The sequence below is a fragment of the Ursus americanus genome, chromosome 4 (assembly GCF_024610735.1).
Source record: "Ursus americanus isolate L20-20 chromosome 4, mUrsAme1.1.p, whole genome shotgun sequence".
NCBI classification, from domain to species: domain Eukaryota; kingdom Metazoa; phylum Chordata; class Mammalia; order Carnivora; family Ursidae; genus Ursus; species Ursus americanus.
Genome location: NC_142130.1, coordinates 89,679,949 through 89,701,836, shown reverse-complemented (window position 1 = coordinate 89,701,836; position 21,888 = coordinate 89,679,949). Strand labels below are relative to the sequence as shown.

Here is a 21,888-nt window from a genome sequence, read left to right as displayed (position 1 = left end):
AAGATAGGATTGAGTATTCCTCTAGGCAGCTCGTTGACGACATATGTGTCTTTTCATCTTGGGCTCCTAGGAAGTGGTAAGGCCAAGTGCACCAGCGGCCTGCTGAGGCTTTGCTTATGGTCATGACTTGGAGGATGCCCAGAAAAGCTCCAACTGTTGCCTCACCAAGCTGTAAGGTCCAGCCGTGGCTGTTACGGCAGATAACCCGGAGGAATGCTGAGCAGCCCAGCGCCCAGTGCGCAGGTCTTCCACTCTGCCCCCTGCTGCCCTGTCGGAACGCCGGCCCTGATGATTACAAATGATCATGGTGTAAGGTGAGGCTTCAGCAAACCCCAGCCTTACAGTCATCTTTGAACTTGACCTGTCCCACGAAGACTCTGCTGGGAAAGACACACATTCCGCGCTCGCGAGGCCCGCAGAGAGAAGCCAAGAATGCGGGCAGTTCGCTGACACATCCAGAGCCTCCTTGCAAGCATCTGGACACCTAAGGCTGAAAGCATCTGGGGAGTTTCTAAAATGAAATATCAGAATTTATCTGTGTCGCCACTTGAATTGCTAAGTCATTAATAAGTCTGAGCCAGGTCCGAAGTGGCAGCTGCTTGTGATGGCATTCGGCTCCTAAGACCCTTCTGGGGAACATTACATACAGAAGAGAGAAAAGAGCCTGACCTGGGGTCGAGCCCAGGCTTGAGTTCATCAGGGAGCACGGGGGCCTAGGCTTCATTTCTTCACAAGGAATTTGCACTCAGAAGCAACAGGAAACATGCATCGTGTTTGGATATTAATAAATATCAGACAAGAAATACATACATTATTCTTCTTCTAAATATTAATAAGGTGTCAACACTTGGTAAGCTAATCGCACCAGTCTGGGAGAAAGCAGTCTCTTGAGTTTCAATTCCTGCCTTAGTCAAAACAGGAGTAAGTAAAAATCATGTCTTTTCCTTTTAAAAGACGGAGCCATTTGCCCTTGAGCTCGTTGTCACTGTGGGTCTGGGCGAAACCGAGTGGATGAGGGGAAAACCGAGGGCGTATTGTGGTAGTACAGACTCTCTAAGGTGTCTCTGCTGGGGCTGCCCATGCAGTTTGGAATCCGGGGTTGGCCCTGTAGACCCCTCGCCTCCCTTGCTCTTGACCATGTGCATTGAAAGGCAGTGTGTACGCGGTGCCACGGAGGATGTATGTGGAGGACAGCAAAGTTAATAAAGAAATGGGGCAAGGAGAGTCTTTCTTTGTCTTGGAACTGCACAAAACACAATATTTTATTTGTTGGCATTTAAAAGCAACGATCAGGAAAGAGAAATAAGTATGTGTGCTCACATGCAAAATCACCCTGTTTTTAGCACCTCCAAACGGGCTCGTCTCCTAACTAAGGTAGAGGACGAGCTGTAGGATATTCTTTGGTCGGTCGCACGAGAAGGGGTCTCCTCCGCAGAAGCATCCCCTCTCGTTCCTCTAGCTGCTGTGAAGCCTTCTTAACGCACTCAGAGTGGAGTTATGGTGGAGCTCGACTGAGCTTTACCTACAGGTCTGAATTAGCTTGTCGATGCCTATTGAAGTGGAGAAAGGCAAGGCGCTGAACTGCACAGGTGAAAACAACCAATTAAGAGTCACGGCTTAGCCACTGCTTCGGCTCAAAATACAGGATCTCTCTTTTCTTCGTCTTCCTTTAGGCTCCTAATTTCAGTGTGTGCATAAGAGAGAACTCTGATTTCATCTCTCTACTGAAAAGATGTTCATTTAGGAGGAATAAAACCACATAATTTTGCTTTTATTACAGCCATCTTTCCATCACAAAATTAAAATGCTTCCCCTTTTGCTCGGCTTTACAGTATCAGCAAGTTGCTAGACCCTTTTAGGGGTCAGACGCTCCGCAAAACATTTCCTTTTATTTTGTTTTTCCTTTTATAGTTTCACTTAGCCTGTTACAGTCTTTACCAAAGGGGCTGGATTCTCCTGAGCGGATGCCCAGCGTCTTAAGTGATGGGATCCACATCCTGTCTGAGCAGCAGCCTGATGCCAGGGTTGAATTACTATTGAATAAGCAGCAGTGAAATTGTTATCAAAATAATCAGGAGTTCCAAAAACCACAAATAACAACAACAGGACCCAAGTTGTCCTAAATCAGCAAAGACCATCGATATAATAAGAGACTGAGTCACTTTTCTCTACGATCCCTCTCTTGCAAACTCTCCTCGGCTATTTTCTTGCACAGCCTGGGGGAGGGCAGGTGGGGGGAAGGAAGGGCCTTGCTCAGAAAGTAAAAAAAAAAAAAAAAAATTGACATCACTGAAGTCACATGATTGGCAAGAACCAATTAAGATGGGCTGTGGAAAGGGGAACAGTTAAATTTGTAATTTGGGTTGTGTGAAAACTTCTTTGGGCCTCATAAACAACCACAGAACCACAAGTTGGGGAGGCTGGCAGTGTCAGAAGACTGCGCCCGGCATAGTGGTCAGCAAGCAGGACGAATCACACTGCCTGCAAACCACAGGGTTTCGTAGAGTGGTAAGCATCACCAACCCACAGCCAAGACGCCGCTTTTTTTTTTTTTTTAAATCTTGAACAATTTGAATATTTGTTTTCGCAAAGGTACATTTTTTCAGAGGGCTCAGGGAGCCCCAGAGGTATGGGGTGGGGGGGAATGAGACGCAGGGAGCCATGGTGGAGCGTGAGGTGACAACAGTGACCTTTCTTGGTTTTCACTCCCAAGGTGAAAGAAATCATTGAATCCCCCGCCTTCAGAAAAGGGTGCATTTTCAGGAGGAAGCGATGGCTTCAGACAGCATATTTGAGTCATTTCCTTCGTACCCACAGTGCTTCATGAGAGGTGAGTACGTTCTGGTCTTTTGATACCTACTTGGGCTCAGCGTGGCAGGGAACGCGATGGTGGCCCGGGGCACGCAGCTCGGGCCGAGGCCCCGTCTGCTTGGTGGAAGGAATTCAAACTCGGGCGTATGATTACAAGGCTATTGGATTACTTATTCATCAGATGGCAGATCTTCAGCAATGTTTTAATAAATACTTAGCTAAGCTGTTGACGTGTTCGGTGGCTGTGTGAGAACTTTGTCAAGTGCAAGTAAGTTGGGCTGCTCCTGAGTCAAGTCGGAGAAGTTAGAAAGCTTGCGAGAGGCTCCCCGGCTGTTCTTTCTGCCCCCTTGCCTGCAAGGACTGGGGGGAGGGGACCGCGTGTCCTGAGCTCAGCACGCCACGGGGCCCACGCTGCAGCCGGCCCCCGGGGTTCATGCCCAGCCGGCCGGGACGGCGGGTGCCAGCGCGGGGCGGAGGAGGAGGCAGGGCTCCCAGACACACATGTTAGACCAGCCTGGGGACTTCAGGGGCAAAGTGGCAGCTCGGTTGTCCCCTGAAGGCAGAGAGTCCAGGAGACGGGCGGATTTGTCTGGGTGAAAAACCACCAGGATGGGGCCGTGCTGTGCACAGAGGGAGCCAGTGTCTTTCAAGGGAGAAAAAAAAAATGCCAAGTTGTCGTGTACAGAGGTCTCTCTCGCAAAGAGCAATGAAGAAATTTCCTAAGCTAAGCGTTGTCGAGGCTCTGGGTCATTAGATGGTGCGCTTCCATTTAATAGGAAGAGCCAGTGTGGAAAACCTGTCTGCAGTTTTGCAACCGGCCTCTTGAAATGTGCAAAGCTGTAGTCGGAGTTCCGGCTCGGAGTGTGTGAGTACTTGTGTGCATGTGCCTTTTGTGTATCTCTGGTGGGAAAAGAGGGCCGTGCTTAAACAAACAAAAATAATAACGTAAAAATGTCATGAAGGCACGGCCGTGTGTCAGGGCACGCACTCTGACCAACGCCTGCGAAATGCGGCTTGCTGGTTTGGCAGAGCCGGCGTGGAGTGGGACGGGACGGGGGGGGGTAATTAATTTTCTGGCTACACACTCTCGCGCGCACCCAAATAGCATCTGTGACTCATTATTTATTCATACAGCCAAATGAGCAGGGGAATGCACAAGGCTGCCAGCCACTTTGTCACAACAAACGTTGTTGTGAATGCCGCAGAGCCTCTATGTTTCCGGGTCCCTGAAATTTAAAAACTTGACAAAGCGTGTGTGTGCGTGCGTGTGTGTGTGTGTGTGTGTGCGCTTGTGCGTGTGCGTGTTGACGGTGGTGGGGGAGGATTTCAGGAGAAGGGGAAGAAAGCAAGTCATTAACCAATTCAAAGCTTCAAATTAGAGGGTTTGCAAGTGCTTCTTTCCTGGCAGCTGAGGACATTTTAGTGAAGTTGAATCATGCGATGTGCGTGAGTCACCGTCCTCGCAGCAGCGCCGGGCTCCCCGGGCAGAGAGGCTGGCCGCTGGTGAGAAGCTGTGAACCGCTCCCGGCTGCATTTCCTCCGGGCCACTAGCAAGCAAAGGAAGCAATATTTGCAGAATAACAGACAGAAACATCTTCCTGCCTTTGCTCTGCTTTCAGTACCCTCCAAGCCATTATTGTTTCCTAGTTTATCAACTCAGGAAGGCAGGTTCAGGAAATCGGAAAACAGTCCACTGGGCAATAGACTGGATTTTGTGCGTTGTGCCGGGCTGCCTTCGAAGCGGTCTTTACCGGCCAGACAGCAGGGACGGTGGAGGGACACGGGGACCTGCTTAAATGCCAGGAAACAGACCGGGGCCAGGACCTGACACAGAGCCGAAGCGCTCGTGCTCACGGAGGTCACCGGGCGGTCCCAGGTTAGGGACGAGGGGCAGGTGGCCTTCAAGGGAGAGGTGTGGAGACAGCCCTGACACCCGAGTCAAGTCTCAGAAGGCGTAATGGAAGCAGGCCTTGCTTACGCCTTAGTCTCAGGAAAAGGAACTCGGAGGATTTATAATCTCTAATTTAATAATATCATATGGAGATTCAATTTCAAGTGAAATCTTGACAATTTCCCAGTTAATTTTATCAAGGTGACCCACAAGGTGAGGGTTGACACGTTCCAGATCAGCCAATCACACGCCCTGGCACTGGAGGGGTGGCAAAATATCTTTGCTTATGGTGCTGTCTGGGCGCTGCCTGAGAGCCTGCTGCAGGAGAGTCGCGTCTAGACGGTCACCTCCAACAGATGGTTCTCTCTCAGAGTTTTGACCCCATTCCCGTAGACCGGCCACGAGCGGTGCTCAGCCCCATGGTCACTTCTTGCTTTGTATAATTTATGGCGAGTGTTGCCTCCCCAGCTGCAGCTAGGACCTAGAGGGGGAAACGGCATCTTGTTTTCTTCCTGGGATGGTACTTTATCAGTCCGTGCAATCCTCCCAGAAGGAAACCCATAACTCATTTTGGGCGAGGTACCCATGTGAAACGCAGCAGGGAGAGAGAGCTGTGGGGCCAAGTGCGGCCTGGTTCCCTTGTCGCTGAGAGGCAGGCCAGGGTCTGAAGGAGGGCATGCAAAGTGACTGTGGTCTACCGCAGAGAGCACCGCGCTCTTCCCACCACACCGCGCCACGCTCTCGCTTCATTTGCCTCGGGGACGAAGTAAGACGTGATTGAACATTGCCTGGCGTGAACACGCATGGTTGGCGACGCAACATTCTTGCAGAACGCACACGCGCGTCCTCACACGAGGTGCAAGGTGCCAGCCCGAGGCACAGCGGTAGGTGCGGAAAGGAAAAGCGGTGGCACAGACGCACTTTTGCAAAATCCCTCAGGTAGCCTTGTTCTTAGAAGTGGCTTAGTGGTCTATGCAAAGCCTGAATGCTAATATGCCTCTGAGTTCCTAGAACCACAGGTAGAAATCTCAGCGAGGCTGACTCACGACCGGCTTCTGGGAGGTGGCCTTCAAACGGAATGGCAGAATACAAGCCAGAACGCACAGTATCACTCTGGCTCCATGGAAGAGTCCAGATCACAGAGAGCCATAGATTAAACTAGGCATCCGTAGCTTGCAACGGGTGAAATCGGTCTGGTTTTTCTAGGGATGCTGTAACACAGTACCCCAGACGTGGGGGGGGGGGGGGGGTAGGGCCTAAATATCAGAAATGCCTTGTCTCCTGATGCTGGAGGCCGGAAGCCTCCTGGAGAATCCTCGTGTAGCTTTATTTGTTGAAGGCTTCAAGGTGTGGAGAGGATCGGTTTCTTCTGAGCCTCTCTCCTTGGCTTGTGGGTGGTGGGCTTTCCCCCTGTGTCCTCCCGTGGTCTTCCTCCCCGCGTGTCTGTGTCCCAGTGTCCCCTTCTTATAAGGACACCGGACGACGCATGGCATGAGGACCCACCCCAATGATCTCATTTAGCCACCACCTTTGTAAAACACCCATCTCCAAATACAGTCATAGTCTGAGTGCTAGGAGTTAGGACTTCAACGTATGAATTTTGGAGGGGACTCAGGTCAGCCCACGACATGCGTCATAGCAGATCTGACTCCCTGTGGAAACTGTGCCCTTCCCCGCTGCACTCCCGGACGCTGAAGAATCAGACCCCAGCCTCCTCTGTACAAAATGGAGCCTCGCCTCTTGAAACTGCCCACACATTCTGAAACTGAGAACAAAAAAAGGTGCTAAAAATCCATCTAAACTCATACCCTTCGCCATGTCGTTGCTTTGCACGCTAACAAACCTTTGAAAATGACAAAGCAATTCTGAAATGTTTAAGCTTTAAAAGAGCAGAGAGCCGTCCCCAAAAGGAGCCATGCCTTGGTTCTGCTCCCTCCCGCGGGACTGTCCCTGCATTTCAGAATGCTTCCAAGACACACACCACCAGGGCGGGTGGGCGGAGGGATGGGGAGTGGCGGGCTGCGGGAGGGCCCACACCTGCTCACACACAAGTGCAGCCCCAGCGAGCAGCCAGTAGCAGAAGCATCTGCAGAAACGCTGCTGATCTGGGAGCTGAGCAGCAAGAAGCCTTTGAGCTTTTGGAAAGAAATTAGTAGCGGGAGATTCCTTTGTTCCCTTGAAATAGACCTGAAATGTATGCTCAGAAAAGGCTTGCCCCATTACCGAGAAGGCAAGTTTGTATCTGATGTGAGGGCAGAGGAAGGTTCCAAGGCCTCCACGCACAGCGACTTCATTAGAGCAACCAAGGCTTGGCTGGGCGCTGGTGTGGAGGAGAGAGCCCCGGGGGTCATGGGAGCAAGGAGCACTAGAAGAAGTGGGGGAGGCAAGGGGTGATCGTGGAGCCCCCACGGACAGCCCAGTGATGATGGACTTCTCTTTTCCAGTTTTCTGACTTCAGCCAAGCAGCTTCTCTAGTGAGCCTAGGTTTCCTAGTCTATAAAACGTGGACGGTGGTACCTCTTGTGACAGTGTGTGGCCTGAATTAAGGAACCTGTGTCAAGTGCTTAGCACAACCACAGAAACGGGCCGGAAATACTAGCCTTGGCTCTCCACGTTCGGTTATCTCAGATGACGCTCTGGGAAAGGAGAGGTCCCAGCATCCTGGAGGACGCTGGGGGAGGCTCCCTGGAGAAAGTGACAGGGGAGCTGGGGAAGGGACGGAGGGCGGGAACCCAGAGGTAAGGGAAGGGTGGTCTAGGTGGGGGAGGTACAGCAGTACAGCCTGGGCAAAGGTCAAGCGGCACACCCCAGGGGGTGTGGGAGGTGTTAAGTAAGTCAGCCTGATGGCTTTCTTTTCAGCGGCACGTCGCCCTTGCTTTACTCGAAAAGAGGACCGAAGAAGAACCTGGGTCCTTTACAGAATTCACCTGAACAAGTGTAGCCAATCGGCCTGTGTTGCAACATCCATCTTGTCAGATGTTTCTCCTCCTTGAGAGTCCTGGTGCCGCTTTCTTTTCCTCCAGGTCCTTCTTAGTGAAAAGGCCCTTTCGCCCTAGAACCACCCGCAAGTCCTCCGGGCCTCTGAGAGGCTGCCTGTTTCCGTGCTTCTCACGACATTTCTGGCTTTATTTTCAGGTGCGCGGGCCGCTCCTCTGTTTGGGGGAGGGGGCAGAGGCCTGCACAGGAAACTCGAGCTCATTTTCAGTTTCTCAGGTAGCTTCCTAGTGACCTAGATGAGTCATTAAATGTCTCTGTGTCTCACTCGGGTTCTACAAACGGCGCTGGTGATGTTCCAGATGGGCCTGCCTCCGAGTTACAGAGTTCCTGTTCGAAATCTTTGAACGCGTCAGAGAGCTACCGTCGAGCACAGCACACTGTTCTTAGCCTCACAACATGAAGGGACTTTTTATTATTATTATTATTTTACTTCCTGATAGGACATAGTCATCCTACCATTTCATACCCGTGAAGTATTTTCTCACATGGGCTCAAAAAAAAAAAATCTTCTTTCTAATTCCCACTCTTTAGAGAATTTTCCAGAAGCTGCTCTGGCACCTGAGCAGCTATGACAATCTGCAAAACACGTTCCCTGCCATTCTGGCTCCTTGAGTTCCCCCATCCCTCCTCCTTGGTGCCACCAATCCCCGGCGTTAGCCTTTCTTGCTGAGTAAAATAAGCCTTAGGCAAGGAGTCTTTCCTGGCCTGTCCCTTCCCTGCCAAAAAAATGTCATAACTGTGATGGCCCAGAGCGGTCGAAAGGGAGCATTTCCTTTAAGAGCTTTGCAGACCCTGAACGTAATTGGGGAGTGCTTTAGGAGAATTATGGGTGGTTCCTTGTACATGAAACAGAGCTCAAAACTTCAAGTAACCTTTGGCATGCTGGGAAAGTCCACTGGTTCCTCCTCTGGATGCCCCCCCCCCCCCCCCCCCCCCCGCCTTCATCGGAGAGACACGCTCTCATACTCTCTTAGCTTTGCAAATCTCTCGCTCTCCCTTCTTCTTCCCCTCTAGTCTCCTGGTAACACGGAATGATGGCCCAGAAGGGAGAGAGGAGCTAAGAGAACTAACCCAAACGGATCCAAGATGATTGCAACGATGCATTTTACCACAGTGACATAACGTGTAAAGCTCCTGCTAGGGCTTATCAGTGCGAATTCCTTGGGCCGCCCATTTAGGAAAATCTGACTCTAGCGGCTTGGGCAGCCGGGATTGGCCTGTCTCCTGCGGCAGGCAGTTCAGGAGTACGGACCCACGGCTGGTTTGGTGGGGCCTGGATGCGCCTTTATTTTGGCCTGAACCTCAGATCTGTCCGGGCAGGGAGGCAATGCGAGGCCTCAACCCCTTCTCCTTGTGAGGCTCTGTCTTTTGCTTCAGGAAAGGAAGCCTGTCTCTGCAAACTTCCCCTTATAGATCTTGCTGGCCAGACCCATGTCGCAAAGCCTCTGGCTGGAAAGTGCCTGGGACAGAGGAGTCTTCTCTGTCCTGCCCTAAGAGCAGAGAAAAGCAGAGGGGAGGTAGTGGGACCCCCATGCGGCATCCCCTATGACAGCAAAAGCAGTTCCTAGATGGGCTGCTTCCCCATGACATCCCGTCCCATCTGTCCCACCACTTCTTTCCGTGTCAACAGTGCTTTGAAAATACACATGGAGAAACCCCGAATTCTTTAAGTTGTGGATGGAAGCTGAGGCTGGGGCGGGGAAATGTTGATTCTCGTTTACTGACAGCAAAAGAGGCAGGAGATGGGGTGGGGCAGGGCCAGGAGTTGGTTACAGGGAGCCAAGGGAGTCACGCCTATGTTCTTTTTGGAAGGAGAAATCACACTTGCCTCTCCTGTGAGAGAAGAAACGCAGAAAGCTTCACGTCCATGGGCGTGTTGCTTCTCCAAGGGCCACCGCACCTGGCCTTGGGGCTAATGTCCGGGTCAGTAACTGGAAATAGTTCGAGTTTTCCTAGCCCTGACTCTTCTGCATTCTCAAAACCCCACAGCCCAACCCCCCACAACTTTTTTTCTTAAGAGAATTCTTTTCTACAAAATTTCTAGAGGGGAACAATTTGTTTTTTTCTTTTTAAGTTGCCCTCCTTACCTTTACTGCAAGATATTTTTATCTTCGATGGAACTATGACAGCCAGATAATAACCCTCGATCTCGGAGGTCGAGCACTTATCCACACTGTATTTCTGTAAGTGATAGATTATGTCTGCTTTGTAAGGACGGGCCCTGTCTACTTCCTCAGTCGGGATACCAAGTTGTCTCCCTGCAAGTCAATGCCTCCTTAAGACAAAAGAAATCTTTTTTTTTTTTTTAGATTTTTTTTTTAATTTATTTATTCGACAGTGATAGAGACAGCCAGCGAGAGAGGGAATACAAGTGGGGGAGTGGGAGAGGAAGAAGTAGGCTTCCAGCAGAGGAGCCTGATGTGGGGCTCGATCCCATAACACCGGGATCACGCCCTGAGCCGAAGGCAGACGCTTAGCCGTTGTGCCACCCGGGCGCCCCAAGACAAAAGAAATCTTTATTCAGTTTTTCCCTGAAATAAGAAATAATGTAAATCTTTCATTTTGTTGTGTTGTAAGATCCATGTGCACTTAGAGAAGGCTTGATTTGGTGTGGCCCTGTGTCCTCACAGCCCATGGTCCTTAGGTCTTTTTTCACGTGGTCTTCTTTCTAAACAGTGAGCATTTTAGGAGCCCGCATGTAAAAGGTCATCAAAAATAGAAATCTCAGTTGGCTCGTCAGGTTTGCCCCATGGCTCTGCTGATTTCAAAACGAATGCTCCTTTGGGTCCACTCGCAGCTTGGGCTAAATTGATTCTGAACCAAGGACACGACTCACCAAATCTTGAGACCCGGTCCATTGAAAGCAAGGGTTATGTGGCTCTGACATTTCGCAAAGCTGCTACTTTACCTTCCTTGCTAGCTGTCCAACTTTTACTTCTCATGTTTGGGATGTCCTCCACAGAGGCTGTGACTCCGAAAAAGAACCTTCTCTGATCTCTGATGGTGAGTGAAATCTTAGATGAGGGAGAAATCCGATATAGCTTGGGAGCTCGAAAAGCAAACCTCTGTCTCTGCCCCTCCTTGAGGGCTAGCTTAGTCCTGAGTAGCATTGTGGCTCTTCTGAAAACGTAAAAGATTTCAGACATTCTTTTTTCATTATTAGATCTTATAGAAATGTCTAGAAACTATTGCAGTAGTCAGTTTCCCAGGTAGGGGTGTGTTTAAAAGGGCAAACTAGTCACTTAGAATCCTGAACCTACTGCATGATACTCTGTGGTCACAGGCCACCCTGGGGCGAGCCTTGTTGGGGAGGTGAAACAGGTTGTCAGAGCTGCTCTCTCATGGCTCAAGGTAGAAGCTGTTTCCTTTTGCGATGCAAAAAAATTTAGCATGCATGTCCTTCAATGGTTATTTTCTATTTTAGCCTCAAAATGTGCGAAGGGGAATGGAGATAAACTGAAATACATTGGTTTGGGGGCCATTTTTTTCTTCCGGGAGCAGTTTTAACACCAACCGCACTTGGCTGCCCTTTATCACATAGCTTCTGCTGCACTTTGAACTCTGTGCACCGAGCCCCCCATTTCACACCATGTGCAGGCAGCGTCTGGGCAGCCCCATCCCCTTCCCGGCAGTCACAGCTGGACTTGACACTCACCCACTTTGCAAGAGCATAATTTGTAAAAATCTGAAACTGCATTTATGTATAAAACCCATCCAAGGGTCTGGAGGGCCTGGGAGGAAGGAAAAATAGCTCTATGCTTCGGGAACCCTCTCCTGTCCCAGCCCTTTATAGGCTGCTTTACATAATGTGGTGGGAACAGGGGAAAATGACATTACATAGGCCCTGGCAGGTGTGAACAGAAACTCGAGCTCCAACATCATTATTATGGAACCTACTGTTTGTTGATAAAGATCAGATTGGCTATTACTCCCAAAGTTCTAGAGCAGAGGAGCAATTATTAAACAACCTTAAACAAATATTAGCACTGCGAAGGGGGTAGGGTCATGTAAAGATGTACAAATGCCAACAATGGAAATTCTGTCCGGCTGCCAGTCATCCTGTGTCATTGCTTCATATTTTTAAGAAAAAAAGCTATGCCTCCATTACACCTCCCACTTCCACATGGGCTGTGTTCAAAACAAAGAGATCATTGAATCAGAGAGGTAGAGGAATCTGTTTAAATAACAAATGAACTCTAAGACTGGGTCCTGTATAAGGCTTTCTAGGTTATGTGTGCATACATAGTTCTATCTAGATAGTTCTATATGGTTTCAGTTGGCATTTGAAACTGGCTAACTGTATAACTCTCTAAATACGCCTGTATGTATAACATATGATACATAGCACATAACATGTAACACATTCTACATACTGTATATTTTGGCTGGAGCGATCTTAGACATCGCTCAGCCTTAGGACCCCAGAGACATTCACTTTTCCAAGGTGTCGCAGCTGGTCAGTACCTGAGTTAGAACCAGGAGCTGGATCTGCTTGGCTCCTGTCTCTTAAGGTTTTCCAGACACTGGACGTACGTAGATGGCAGATTCCACCTGGGAGTCTCCATGATTAACAGACAGCTCTCCTAATCCTCCTTAATTACTCTTTTCATTGGTCAGACACCACAACCCTTTACAGGCTAAATCCCTTTCATTGTGGGAAAACATTAAGCAGAACAATTTAAATGGAGCAGAAGAGCGTCTTCTGCCCTGGTGTGATTTGGATGTTCTCACCCACCCTGTGCTTTGGGTGTCCTCTTTTACCCGATGAACCCAGCAGTGCCTTAGCTAAGCTACCCACCACATACCGGCCGCCCCCTTAAGCAATTTTAGGGTTAACCAGGTTGGTTTGAATGAGAGTCTCTGGTGAAATCTGTAACCAGAGGAACTGCAAATGCCCGTATTCGCACAGAGGGGTGAGATGGCTTGGGCCAAGGCTGCCAGCCCCCAGCTCTCAAAGGAACCCCTGGGAAGTGGAGAATGCTATCTTCCCATAAGACTTGAACCCCGGCTACACTCCCATCAGGGACATATGTCCTCACGGCACTCCTGATTCAAAGCACTTATACTCTCAAGCAGCCTCTCTCAAGAAAAATAAAAGCTTTTTCCTCTCTTGAGCTTTCTCTCTCTCTCGCTCTCTCTCACACACACGCACACACGCACACACACACACGTGCACATGAACGCTCACAGAGGCTAGCATTAAAAATCCACATGCCTTAGAGAACCCACTGGGATTTCTCCCCATAATGTACATTGGACAAAGTTTTTGTAGGTGGAACAGGAACTTCTGAAAGTGGAGAGTCATTTCCAAACTCTTCTAATCATGTGACATACAAATAAAACTTAATTAGCATGCCTCAAAACCTAGGCATAGTTATTTACTTATAAATGACACGCCTGCACTGCTCTACTGATGTAATTATGGCATATGCATCATAAAACACAGCCTAAAAATAGAAATTAAAATAAGAGAAACCTAAAAGTGCAAGTTGTGATGCTTTTTCCTCCCCTCCCCTCCCCTCTCCGCAACAATACTTCAATCTGACACAGAAAGTTTCCAGATACCTGCAAACTTCTTATCTTGCTAACTGGGACTCAGCCCCTACAAGCGACCTTTATTCCTTCACTTGGAAGCGTCAGCTGATGTTTCAGCATCAACCTCACTCCAGAAGGAATCCTGTGTGCTTGACCATCAGGTCCTTTTCTATGAGCTGTCTTTGATAGGGACACCAGAAAGACAGGCCTGAGCAGAGGGTGTGGGTCATGGGTGGGTGCGTGGGGAGGGCAGGGAGCCCAGGGGGTTGGGATCAGGGGGTTGGTTTCTACCCTGTCACCAGCACTTACCACCTGTGTGAATTGAAGCCTTTTACTGAAACTTGCAAAGCCCAGGTTTCTCATCTGTGAAGTGGGTACAATGATCCCTCCTTTGCATGGCTGGCAAGAGGACTTGAGATAAAATGTATGAGGCAATGAGCACGTAGAAGTCAGTAAGTAAAAAGTAACTCTGAGAAATGCCATGGAAGGTGTGCAGAACAGAGGCTAGGGCAGGAAAGTAACCTCCGCTAAGCCCAGAACACAGCTCTGCCCCTGTGCCAAGAGCCAGGCACGTGCTGGGATGAACAGTGGGGTCTACTTCTCTCCCCACAGATCAGCACAGAAATGATCACAGTGCTTCTTGGCAGAGGGCTGAGCTTACCAGGGTTAAACTGATCGGAGTAAGGCTGGTATTTATTGAGCATAAGCTACGTACCAGCATGGCGTGGTGCCAAGCATTTTCTTGTGTTACCTCATTAAATCCTTTGCACAAACCTAAGAGTAGGAATTCTCGTTACTAATCCGGTTTTATTGAGGGAAGTGTGGCATGCAGAAGTTAGGTAACCTGCTTGAGGCGAGGCTGCTGGTAAATGCAGGAGCCAGGAGTAAATGGAGGTGCCGCTGCAGAGTCCACGGTCGGCCTGTGGAGAGGTCACCATGCTCTTGGTTTGACAGGTGATATGGTTAGAGACGGATCCGGGTTCCTGGACAGCGGGTGACGCTGTGTGTGTTGGGGGGGGGGAGGTCGAACCTCAAGTGGCTTTGAGCCAGGGGGGGACACCATCCACGGTCCGGGACTGCGTACATGACACTGGACACATTCAGTGGCCGGGGGTCCCTCCCACCAGTGTCAGTGCTGCCCTCACCCACTCCTTTTATCCTCCTCCTCCTCCCCATCAGAGCCGCCCCCAAGGGAGCCGTTCATGGGGCTCCAGGGCAGTCACAAGAGATACTTCTAGAAGCCAGTGGTGCTCAAACCAGAGGGTTAGCCAGAATAACCTGTTCCCAAGACGATACGGAAGTGCTGGTTTAGGTCGGGAGAGAAGTCACCACTAAGTCTTTCTTCCCAGCCAGTTGTCTCAATCCATCAGTCTGGGAGTCCAGCAGGGGTGACTCTCTCCTGAGACAGCGAGGCACTTTCTAAAAAGTCTTAGGAGGCGCTCACTCTCGGGATCAGGGGAGGCCGGCCCTGCATGCTGGCATGACTCTGAGAGATGGGGTCGCCTTAAATTTGCATATCCAGGCACTGCTCTGGCCCCATCCTGGCCCATGTCCAGGACCCACGTACAGAAGAACCCAAAGAATGATCTGGCCGCTCATCAGGGGCCTCACCCCTGAGTTCATCCTCCAGGAAGCCCCCCGGAGCCTGCACTGCCATGACCCTGAGCCTGGCCAGGGTTTTCAGTGAAGGTCCCAGCAAACACTCCTATCCAGTTATTCCCACGGTTGAGAGAAAAATTCGACCTGGAAGCAGTTGATTCAGCTCTGACAGCAAGAAGTGGCTTCAGTCCCTCCTGTAACCAGGACCCTCAGTATCACCGGGGGCCAGTTGCAGTGCAAGGGACCCACTCCCTGGCGAGCCTTTCAGAACAGTCTCTCCGTCCTTCGGCAGAAACATTTATCAATTTCGAAGTCCTCTGACATCATTACAAACCCTGTTTTCAAGTAGGTGGGTTGGAGATTTTCTTTTTCTCTTTAACCTTATTTGTATAAAAGGCATTTCTCATCTGATTATTCTACAGCCAGTACCACAGAGTCACAGAAAGTTCCTTCCCTTTCTCCTTGGGCTCCACGTGGCAAAGGCCTCAATAATTGATTGCGTTTCCCCCCAAAGCCAGCTCACAGCGGAGAGAGGGCCCTGCCCACGGAGATTGCAGGGAGCCCGCCAGGCTCTAATTGCTGCTATGCAAACATCTTAATGGGAACAAATTAAAAGGCGCTCAAGCTAATTATTCTCCACAATAAAAAAAAAATAATAATAGTAAACTAATAAAGCTCCTTTGGAAAGGTGATTCTGTATTCCTGCAAACGAGCTGGCTTTCCTTACGCAGAGTGTGCAATTGACAGGGAAATAAAAACGCCACGGCGTACACTAGAGATTATATTTTGGGAATTCTTGTGACTCAGAAAACGCCCCTGCATGCTTATTTAGGGCCATCCGCACACACCTCAGGGCCCGGCCCGCCCTGGCCCCACTTCCCTTCCTCCCTCCTCCTCTGTCCTCCCTCCGTGATCTCCACTTGACCTTCAGCCAGGCTCTGGTTCTTGTTGGGGAATCCTGGCTCCCCGGCGCACCGTGGCCCCCCTCTGAGGCCCGACCTGCCCACGTAGACCAAGTCAGGTTAGGCTCGAGCACGTCATTCACACAGACACGTCTGGCATCGTTTCAAACAGCCTCATCGGTCCCTTCCACGTTTCAACGAAGGCCATGTGGCTTGAAGGAGTAGACGGCAGAGAAGGGCCCTTGGCGCCCATCGCTTCCTTAGATGAGCCTGGACAGCTCCTTCTGCAGGGTCCCTGACAGGTTCTGGACCAGGAGGATGACAGGGAGCCCCCACCACCAGGCTCCGTCAGATCCCGTGCTATTGCTGAGAAGGGTTCCGGTTTGCATGTCAGGTGACAATTAAGTTTCATTGTTGCTTATTAATGAGAAGGACAGCCAACATTAACCAGGTGCTTACAATGCATCAGGAACTTTGCCACTGTCATCCCTTTTAATAAAAAACCTTATGAGAAAAGTACAGCTCTTAATCTCTGTATGATAATAATAAAAAAGACACATGAAGCAAAGCTGAGTTAAGAAAGCAGCCCAGGCCACAGGGCTGGCGGGAGGCAGAGCCCAGCTGGAATGTCTCTGGCTTACCCACTCCCATCCTGTGACGCGGTGGCCGGGCTGGCATTGGACACAGCACGGAGTGTAGTAGAGAAGCCCGGGGCTGACTCGGGGTCTTGGCTCCGGGCTGTCTGCATCCTTGCACGGTGATCATCTGCTCCCCGTCCCACCTGTGTAATGAGAGGGCAGGTGCTTGAGACCCTTCGGTTCTGACGTTGTAAGGGAAAGGCATCAGGCAGGCTGAGAAGTTTCCTTCTCTTAATTCTGTGCTGAGTTGCTCAACCTCACCACCATTGACTCTGGGGATCAGGCCATTCTGTGTTAGGGAAAAGTGTCTTGTGTGTTGTAGGACATACGGCAGGATCCCCTGACCTACACCCACTCGATGCCAGTAGCCCCACCTCCCCCAGTTGTAACAACCAAAAATGTCTCCAGATACTGCCAAATGTCCTCTGAAAGATGAAATCACCCCTGTTTGAGAACCACCACTCCAGAGAAACCTTAGGAACCGATGTACTATTGTTGCTCCCCATTTACTTATGGGTCCAAGGAAATAAAAAGATGTGGTAATTCTGACCCTTTCTAACATGTTTGCATCCCCCCCACCTGGTTTGACCCCCGATCCGCCCATCTTCCAAGGCTGATTTAGGAGGTGCATAGAAACTGACAGTCCATGGGCAGGGGCCTTGAAATTAGGGCGCTCAGCCATATTCCCCGTAATTAAGAGCAGAAAATAAGAGGTACCCACGACTCCAGCCTGCTGAAGACAAGCAAGAAAGAATTGGTAGACTGTGATTACTTTCTAGAAGAAGCCAGGTCTGTTCCCCTGACCTTCAATAGTTTTTCTAGAGCAAAGGAGAGAAAATTAGGTACTCCTGGAACAATGCTTCCAGGTTGCTGTGGTTGACATACACAATGGATGATATTCCGAAGAAGGAAGTCATCCCATAAGAAGTGACGAGAGAGCATTGTGGGAACGTCAAGTTTTATTGAGCAAGCACTAGTATGTAGCATTTTCCAAGGACCAGGCCCTGGGTTAAGTGCCTACAAATAGGAACTCACATCAGTGTTGTCATCTATACAGTGGGGACATTAGTCTCCTTGTTTTACATAGAGGGGACTGGGGCACAGAGTGGCCACGAAACGCATCCAAGTTCACACGTCTGGGAAGTGGCATGGCCAGATCCGTGCCGTGTCTGTTTTGGGGTCCTGAGTGCTTAACACTAAGCTGAGCATACGTAAGAGATGGTCTTCCAGAAAGCATGTGGCCTGGGCATTCATGTCCTTTGGAATAAATTAAAAATGAATGATCTTGTCCTTTAACTACAAACATCAAGGGAAATAGGACTGTGAATTGACGAGAAAAGAGCTCTTCACTGTTTCAAAACCATTTGAAGTACTTGGGTCGCGTTTCTGAATCCTGATTTTGAACAACTCATTTTCTTTCCTTTTTCATATTGGGTTTGTCAGCATGTCTTTGATGAGGACTCTCGATATCTAGAAGAAAGATAATCAAAAAGACGAGGTAAGGATAGCTTCAAGGGCCCAAAGCTCATTGAAGATTGAGTCAAGTTTCAGAAATGCCAAAGCATATTCAATTTCACTTTTCTACATATAATTTCAAATCCTCTTTGGGAAAATACTTCTTCTGCACCACTGCCATTGCTCCCATAATTTCTTATAGCTGGGTTATGAAAGCCAGTCAATGGGTCTACTGCTCAGTGCGAGGAAGTCATTGTGCAAGTTGTAAGTCCTGGGACATGTGTCTGTGGAGAATGCTGAAGAACAGAGAGCAAGGTGTTCCCATATCCCCATCACAGACGTAGATGGACACAGTTTATGTTTGCTTCCTGAAGCCATGGGGCTACCAGAGTGATGCAGTGATGGCCAAGACTTCTAGGGTGCCCATCATGATCTCATGCAACAGGGCGCATTCCAGTTCCAACTATTATTTATTCAATTCATATATGTAGTGCAGTACTTACCAAAATGTAATTCAAGGTTTTCTGTTTATAAATGTATACTCCCAGAGACTCTAAGCAAATTGAGAAATAATCTCGTGTCTCCTTTTCCTCTTTTCCACAGCACCTGGCAAGGTGTGGGCACTAAACAAATGTTGGATAGATGGATGGATGGATGTTTAGGTGGATGGATGTTTGGATGGATGGATGTTTGGATGGATGGGTGGATGGATGGATGGATGGATGGATGCATGGATGGATGGATGCATGGATGGATGCGTGGATGTTTGAATGGATGGATGGATGCATGCATGAATGGATGCATGGATGGATGGATGTTTGGATGGATGGGTGGATGGATGGATGGATGCATGGATGCATGGATGTTTGAATGGATGGATGGATGCATGCATGGATGGATGCGTGGATGGATGGATATTTGGATGGATGGGTGGATGGATGGATGGATGGATGGATTGGTGGATTGGTGGATGGATGGATGTTTGAATGGATGGATGGATGCATGGATATTTGGAAGGTGGATAGATAGATGGATAAAGGGAGGGATGGATGGATGGAGGGATATGGATGGATAGGTGGATGGATGGATGTTTAGATGGATGAATGTTTGGATGTTTGAATGGATGGATGGGTGCATGGGTGGATGCATGGATGTTTGGATAGATGGATGGATGGATGGATGGATGGATGGATGGATGGATAGGCAGGTAAACAGATATATGGATAAATCCATCAGCCTTGTGCTTACTGCTGAGTTGTAGAAGCCCCAGTTGTATGAACAGAAGAGGCCACAGTAGTCTCTCCAGCCACACAACCACAGCAGGGAGCAAGAAATTAGGACCTCTAATCAGAGTTGGTTCCCCCCTTCACTCCTATGATTAGCTAAGGATAGGAGAGACTATGTGAGGGTATTAGGGTAAACAGAAGCAGGCAGCATGGGGCTGGCTCCACCTCTGTCCAAAGGGTGTTGGTGGTGGTGGTGGGTGTCTATTGTGGGAAGCTGAGCAAGTAGGCATGGAGAAGCACATGAGAAAGTGCTTTCTTTTTTGAAAGATTTATTTATTTAATTTAGAGAAAGAGAGCAGGGAGGAGGGGCAGAAGGAGAGGGAGAGAGAATTTTAAGCAGACTCTGCTGAGCATGGAGCTCATCACAGGGCCTGATCCCAAGGCCCTAAGCTCACAACCTAAGATCATGACCTGAGCTTAAACAAAGAGTCAAAAGCTTAACAGACTGTGCCACCCAGGTGCCCTGACTGGCTTGTGCTTTTAATTGAATACCTCTGTGGAGAATGAATGTCTATGACCAAGAGAATTTGTAATCACAGGACAGACAATGAGGTCCACTCCATTTCCCACTGGGTTATCTCTAAGACACCAAACAAAAAACAACGGAAATGATGCCTTCAATTCTTCTGTTACCAACTCAAAAACACCTTTTCTATGGGAAAGCTAAACCATTTGCATCCTGTCCAAAAAAAAAGAGCTAGTGGAAAACCGGAAGAGGTTTTGTACATAACGTGCAGCGGATTTGTCCTTAGGGTCTCTGTTTTGCTTTTCTCAGTAAAGTCTCAGGGAGCTGAGACGACACACAGACAGTCCCATGAATGGCTAGCCCAGGGCACTCGGCATGCTTTCTCTATACCTCTCGATTTAGGGGAAAATGTTCTTCGGTGAACTGTTGGGCAGGTGTTCCCCGTTCCGTTCAGAGACCCTCAGCATCTGTTGGACAACTGTCGTAGCTTGCGCTCCTGACCACACTGACCATTCCCCCAAAGCCCGTCTGCACCTAAATCCCCCTCTGCCAGGCCTAGGGCCTGGTCACATGGACGCACACAGCTTTGCCCACAGACACATCTGCAGCTAGAAGGGATCCTGTCAAGGCCGGGCCTCATTTTTTGTTCCATTCGGGAACATTCCTTAGTGGATCCTTGGTCCAAATAAATGCCTTCTTATATTAGTAATTTCGTTCTTTTCCTTAAGGTTTGTTCGCCTGCTTCCTTTCCCATGGATCTGTTCGTTCAGTCCCCTTTTTAATTTGTTTAGACCACATATCGGGAACTTCTTCTCAGACTAGTCTTTTCTCCTTACTTTTCCCATTTTCTTCACCATGCATTTCACCTTCAGAGATCTTAAATCAGTGGTTCTTAACTAGAGGGTGCGTGTGAGAAGCAAGGGGTAATGTTGCCCCTGGGGCACTTTTGGCAATGTCTAGAGACATTTTCAGTCGTCACAACTGGTGGGGGGACAGGAGAAGTGCACCGGCATCTAACAGGTTGAAGCAAAAATGCTACCACACACCTTACAACGCACAGGACAGTCCTCCCCAGCTACGTAAACAGCGACGAGCTTGAGAAACCCAACCTTGTAATACCACCAGGGTTATGGTTGCAGAGATGCATTTCTACCCTTTATTCCCTCTTGGTGTTTTACTTTCTGGAAAGTGTGACCCCTCCCCCTGAAATTGGGGAGGCAGTTGAGCATGTCTTCAGAGGACAAGTACCTGTAGACAGGTGGATGGAAAACCTGCAAAGTCTCAGAAATTATGCTCACAGAGGTCATCTGGGGATCCCGAGGACTTTCACAGTCTCGTATCTCCTATAAGCACCTTGGTATTATAAAAGAGGATCCTAATCTCTTTACTCTGAGGAGGAAGCTATCCCCTTCAACACATGGTCTGAAGACTAAAGTAAAGACTTTGAGTATCAGAGGAACAGGAAGAAGGCAGATAAAAGACAAGAGAACCCAGTGTAAAGAGACAAGACCAGAGAGAATTTAGAGACACCAGATCACAGGCTGGAGAGAGAAGATAAGGAGAAGGCTGGAGTCCTAGGAGCAAAGCTGGGGGACACCTCCACACCGGTCAGGACAGGGGCCAGATGGCCAACAGGGATGTGCCTAAAACGCAAGAAAGAAGGAATTCCTACTGAGACCAAAAGGTTCCTTTAAGAAAGAAGTTAAGGGTTGGAGGGCAACAGTGGGCATGTGGTTAAGATGCAGCGAAAGTGCCTGAAGCAAGGAATAGCCTAGAACACCAGAAAGCATTCCTCCAGGAAGTATATACTTGACCTGCAGGGCAGGGCATTATGGGTCACTGGTACCTACTGGGTGCCAGGCTGCCAGGGGGTCTCCATACATTATCCCCCCTGCCACCTAATGCGTTCTGAGCCAGTATGAGGATGCTGAGTTTGAACGTGAAAACATGGAGGCTCAGAGAAAACAGAAATAAAAATTTAGAATTTAGCAAGGCTAGGAAAGAAAGCCAAGATTACAGGAGCAGTAATCCTAGCTATATCAGGATTATAGCTGAGGCGTGTTTATTGCTTTGTACCAAATCATTAATGCGCTGCAATACTTTTATTCTGTTTAGTTATATGTAACACATGAAATCTCCTCTAACTTGAGCTTAGAGCAGGCTGTTCAGCTGACCACCAACTGCCAAAAAAGGAAGGAGGGACATCAGCTGGAGCAGGGGAGACAGCGGGGAGAGGCTATGCAAGAGATCCATACTGGGGGATGAGTGTGAAAAGCAAACACCCATCCTTTGGTTCATAGATTCGATC

The 21,888-nt window shown here is 49.1% G+C and overlaps 1 protein-coding gene across 4 annotated transcripts in view; it reads left to right on the top strand.

Moving 5' to 3' along the window:
• Positions 1-2,373: 2,373 nt before the first annotated feature.
• Positions 2,374-21,888, top strand: part of RUNX1 (RUNX family transcription factor 1) — a 243,461-nt gene continuing 223,946 nt past the window's right edge. For all 4 annotated transcript variants that reach the window (XM_087861781.1, XM_045785582.2, XM_045785583.2 and 1 more), the window contains exons 1-2: positions 2,374-2,508; positions 2,714-2,830. In XM_087861781.1, the coding sequence (XP_087717907.1) occupies positions 2,773-2,830 (58 nt within the window). In that variant the 5' untranslated portion in view covers positions 2,374-2,508; positions 2,714-2,772. The remainder of the gene's footprint in view (positions 2,509-2,713; positions 2,831-21,888) is intronic.